Here is a 5,632-nt window from a genome sequence, read left to right as displayed (position 1 = left end):
CTCTTACTTAATAAGTTCATGTGAAGCTTTTCAGCATGCAGTCTCTGAACCTTCCTCTATCTGACAGTACGCAAGTCTCACCCTCTTTTTCTGTCACTCATGGTCTCTCACTGTCTGAGCAACACTCATTATCTTCTCATTGAACAATCCCTACATTTCATTCTTGCATGTACTGCCAGGTAGGTTATAGGTCTCCCTTCTAAGCAGCAGCTAAAGATGCTTTTTGCTCATATGAACCTCCTAATGAAGTTAAAGATGATTAATGTTCCCCATTCCTAGAAAATGTACAAGATCTCCTTACTCTGTTCTCTCCCCATCTCACTTCTCCACTAATAACATTTTCTTCACTATCTCCCCCTATCTCCCAAGCTCTGTAATCTGATTGTTCTTTCTAATCTATGATTGTGCTGTTATTGAGTTGTCTGTGTCATACATATGTATAAGTCTGCCGCACTACATTCATTCTATCTCCTGTGATTTCCTCCAGCATTCTGCCAAACAGGAATCTCATTCATAGATGGAGGAAACACTAATGCAATGTCGACACAAGTAAAGCTTAACTATGTGGGCCCCAAACAGCTCCAAACAGCCAAAAGAGGAAACCCATAGCATCCCCACAAGTGAGATTTTCCTCAGACCTTTGCTTTTAAGTCACTTCTTATGGGTTGAAGAGGTTGAAGGTCACACATTGCTGAGATAGTTTGCCTTTGCTGAAGCATGCCTACTTCATAGTGAGTGTGATAACAGATAGAGGGAAAGTAAAGCCTTTGTGCTGTGTAGCCTCTTTGGGGGACCATGGCAGGTTGCATCTATATTTGCTGTGAAGTACTGCATAAAGCTAATTTTTACCAGCAAATCTTACCTTATCATACTCTTATTATGAGTCATGTCTGCACTGTGGTTCTAAAGGTGGCGATCTCAGTCACGCAGTTCACTGCTTTGAACCTTGGTACCCCCGCTAGGCTCACTTCAGTTGTTTTAAGTGAAATATCCTGACAGCTCTTAGATGGATTGCTATTGAATTTGGTACAAACATTTGCACTTGCAAAGTTAATTAGGCCTCATTTCCAACAACCTCAACTGTACTTTGTGCTAATTAGCAGATGTTAATATGCTAACATACTAAAGAAAGATGTTGAACATGGTAAACGTTATAGCTGCTAAATGTCACCATGTTAACATTGTCATTGTGAGCATGTTAGTATTCTCATATTAGCATTGCACTAAAAGCACAGAGCACAGCCCCACCAAATGTGATTTACGTTTGGTATGAATCACAGTTGGTGCATTTTCCTGATCAAGTTTGTTTCAGCGGTAACCTACAAGACTTTCTAGCTGGCTCACTTGGTGTGCAAATATAAAGTGTTGTGTTCTTCTTCTGAAAGTTACTTCTCACTCACTGTAGCCCCAATGAATAGTGGCCAACAGGTAAGAAAAGCATGAAGCTGTATTTTTCAAACCGTCTGTCTTTCAGTGTTTGCCGCAGCCTGATATGACCTTATAGCAAACATCCACTGTTTTGCAAAAAGTCTATAGCTTATGGATTTCATGTCAAGAGAAAATATCTGATATTTCTTCTAACAAATCCTCACCCTTTAAATGGATTTACTGTCCAGCACAAAAAATGTCATATTTATGCTAATAAAAAGTCCATTGGTTTCTGTTGACATTTTATTACTTTTGAACCACAGAAAAAGAAGCCCTCTCTCCATACTCATCTTTTCCCACTCAATCGATGTTTGTTAAAGTTGCTGACTGTGTACACATGGTTTTCCCTCCTCAGAAAGACTCACAGCAACCTCAGACCCTTTCATAAAATCATTTCTAAGCTTCATACAGTTGACCCTGAAGATTAGGTTGAGGTTCATAGCGTGATGTTGCCGCTGAAGATGGTTAAGGATTATAATGATGGTGCTAGTTTCAGCTCCATCAGCAAGAGAAATGATTAGGACTGCAATAGCAGAGTGTTAGCCTGACAGATGGCAACACATGGAGCTAGCTGACAGCACTGCTGACAGCGCATTCACAGGAAGTCCCCATCTTGCATGCACTATACACACTGTTTGCTGCTGTCCGTATTCTGATGTTATTCTGCCATCAGCTCTAGCTTATTCCTTCACATCAATGCCAAAGTCAGCTCACTTCACCGGCTTAAAATTGCAAGACCACAATATAGGCCTTCTGTCAGGGCACCAAAGGGATTCAGGGTCTGTTAAAATCTTCAGTGAGTCATTATTCCAGTCGATGGTCATTTGTTACACCTTTCTTTTTTGGGTAATTCATTCCTCCAGTGGTCAATAAACTTTCAGTTATTTTTCCCCTAATCAATCCACTTAGGAATCAGCTCTGCAGGCATGTTAATGAATGGCCACCAGACATAGATACATTAATTGAATGACTGAATACTTCAGGACCTGTATTGAGTGCTGCACTGTTGCCTCTGTGAACAGCAGCATGGAGTTATTATTAGGTTCAGTGATTGACGAAAGATGCAGAGAGCTTTAGCACAAACCTGTTAGTTTCACTGTCCTGGATACGAATGAAGGAAGATAGAAACTGTCTTCACATGAGGAGACACAGAGATCTGATCCTGTACTTTTTCTAAGATAGTGTGTTCACTTATTTTTTGGGTTCATTTATCCACTAGAAGAACAATTTTAACCTTCATCCAAATACAGCCTCAGGGGAAGCACACATAACCTCTCCAAACACTCGTGATACATCATGACAGTTTCAAGCTTGAAGTTTGAAGTGTGTGAATGTGTCTGTATGCTTGAGTGTGTGTGGACATGTGTGTGTGTGTGTGCGTATTCCTGCCTGTAGTTGTGGGGACAAAAATCTGTTTACACAGCCAAATTTTGAAGACCCGCCTCACTTATGGGGACAAAAGGCAAGTCCCCACAATGTAAATCATTAAATATTAGGGTCAAAACTTGCTTCAAGGTTAGATTGAGTCTAAGGTTAAGTTAAGTAATGTTTATTGTTATGGTTAGGTGGTGGTTAAGCCTCCAGGAAATGAATTTAAGTCTATGTAATGTCCCCAAAAGTGATAGAAACACGACTCTGTGTGTTTCTGAGTGTGTACATATATACATATAGATAAGAGCATGGCAGTGATGTGATTGATGAGACATGAAAGAGAGCACAAGAAGATTTCCAGTCAATCAGCCCTGTGAATAACCACCTAAGCTCTGGATTAAAGGCTGAAAGCTGTCTGAACTAACAAAGGCTCACATCCATTACCTTACATGCAGAGCTGTTTTTCTCTCTGGAGCAACACTGACAACAAAATTAAAGTGTGTTAACAAAAATAGATGGTTTTGTTTTCTTGAATTCAAGAGATGAAACATAGTAGCATCTAACAACCTGGATGTTTGTGAAAATAAAAATCATGGGAGGTAAAAAGATCTCTGCAGAGGGGTGACCCATACAGCATTTAAGATTGTGATAATGTGCGTTAAATGAAATTGGACATTGCAAGATAGGGCTTAGTGTAAATGTCTGGTTAATCTAGCTTCTCTATAGCATAGCTTAGAGGTAAAGCTGTCAACCAAGAATTGGTTCAAATGTTACTGGATAAAGTCCCATGTCTCAGAGCAGTGTATTCTGGCTTTGAGACAACAATAGAAAGGGGGCTGGTATTACACCTACTGCATGGCGCCTACTATTTTATATTAAGTGCTTTTGATAAGTGCAGAGCTCAATTACTCCATGGATAATGTACTGGGCTTGATACTGGGCAGACCCTCTACGTATTAAACTAGATCTTAATATCAAATTGAGTATTCCCAGCATCTTTGCTGTAGTTTGATGTTTATTTTGCACCAAGTCCTGACACCTGTTCAATTTCCCAAACAATCAACAGTCTGGCTTTTGGATGCTCAGATGGATTTATGGGATGTTCAAGTCAGCATGTTTAACAGTTTGAGCAGTTTTACAACTTAATGCTATCAATTTAAATGATAGCATTGTTTTTTGTTTTTTTTGGGGGGGGTTTTTTGTTTTGTTTTGGGTTTTTTTTGAGGAATTTCCTGGAATAATTAATGCTGTCAATTTAATTTGGGAAGACTATGAATATGTGAAAGAAGAATTTGTGTAAATACAACTTTAAATTACAACTTTGTTTTGCCGTCAATGAAATGTTCTTCTTCTTTTTGCTTATTTCTTTTTATCTCTAGGTCCAAGGGTTGGAGAAGCAAGTGGAGTTCTCAGACCTGGGCCCTGTGGGGTCTGTGATGAAAACTCTTCCATATGGCATTGGTGGAGGCACAGTGGGAGGAACGACTGGGGGAGTGGTTAAGCCTCCATACCAAACACGTGTCTTCTCCCCTTCCATTGACCAGACACCCATGAAATCCAAGCCACCCACCTACAATTTCTATAACCCATATGAGTCAGCCCGGAACCAGTCCCTGGTCCTGGACCAGACAGGATACCGCTCTAAGCGCAAGCCCTCACTAAAGACAGCCTTGAAGACCAAGAAGATCTTCGGCTGGGGAGACTTCTACTTCAACGTCAAGACCATGAAGTTCAGCTTGCTGGTGACAGGGAAGATTGTGGACCACATCAATGGGACGTTCACTGTTTACTTCCGCCACAACTCTTCCAGCTTGGGCAACGTGTCAGTCAGCATCGTGCCACCAACTAAAGTGGTGGAATTCGAGGTCCTCCAACAACAGCAGCTGCACCCCCACCAGGATGTCCAGATCCAGGAGACCCACCAGTCCACCATCTACCCCAAAGAGGCAAAGACCTTTAACTGTCGGGTGGAGTTTGAGAAAACCAATAGATCCAAGAAGCCCAAACCCTGCCAGTACGATCCATCTCAGACCTGCTTCACAGAGCATACCCAGTCCCAAGCTGCCTGGCTCTGTGCCAAACCCTTTAAGGTGATCTGCATCTTCATTTCTTTCTTTAGCATCGATTACAAGCTGGTTCAAAAAGTGTGCCCGGACTACAACTTCCAAAGTGAGCACCCTTACTTTGGATAAGGAAGTGGGACTGAACTGAAAGGAGAAAAACTAAGACACTGTTAATGACGACATAATGATTATAATGACGATGACTAAAATGATAGTCATACTGATTATGATGAAGAAGTAGGGGGCAGTTTTTTGCCTCTAAACTGCTTTGAATTGTGGATTTAAATTAAGTGTAATCAGAGTTATGGATGGTTAGGATATGGATGATTTCTCTGACTTATTTTCCAACTTTATATTTACTATCTTCTGTTTTTTTGTTTTGTTTTTTTTTCTGTAAATAATGTACTCAACCTCAGCCCACTTACTGTTTTTAGATATTTGTTTCTCAGTGTTAATAATTTTTGCATTTGGACAATTCAGTTGAAAACAGCTGGCATCAGTATTATGCCCTCCTAGCACAATGGGAGCCTTTGCAGTGGCTGTTTTGTGCCATCACTGTATGGCAGACATAATTTTATGGTAGACTGACTGTTAATCATCCTTTCAGCTCTACATTTCAAACCCTGGATATAAGAGAGTTACATGTATGAGAAATGCTATGCTGGTTATGCATACAATATAATGTATGAAAAAGCACATTAAAATCTCTTAAACTGTCTGACTTTCACTGTGTGAATGTTTTTGTTCAGAGCTGGAAGCACACTGGCTGA

At 40.4% G+C, this 5,632-nt stretch overlaps 1 protein-coding gene across 1 annotated transcript; it reads left to right on the top strand.

Moving 5' to 3' along the window:
* The first annotated feature begins 4,033 nt into the window (after positions 1–4,033).
* LOC124056113 (neurexophilin-4) lies at positions 4,034–5,212 on the top strand. The gene has a single exon (XM_046383223.1). It carries the CDS (start codon positions 4,236–4,238, stop codon positions 4,989–4,991), a length of 756 nt encoding a protein of 251 aa, XP_046239179.1. The 5' UTR covers positions 4,034–4,235; the 3' UTR covers positions 4,992–5,212.
* The last annotated feature ends 420 nt before the right edge of the window (positions 5,213–5,632 follow it).

This window comes from Scatophagus argus, chromosome 3 (genome assembly GCF_020382885.2).
Source record: "Scatophagus argus isolate fScaArg1 chromosome 3, fScaArg1.pri, whole genome shotgun sequence".
In the NCBI taxonomy this organism is placed as follows: Eukaryota; Metazoa; Chordata; class Actinopteri; family Scatophagidae; genus Scatophagus; species Scatophagus argus.
The sequence above is the reverse complement of the archived record's forward strand: the minus strand, read 5'-3'. Positions and strand labels throughout refer to the sequence as shown.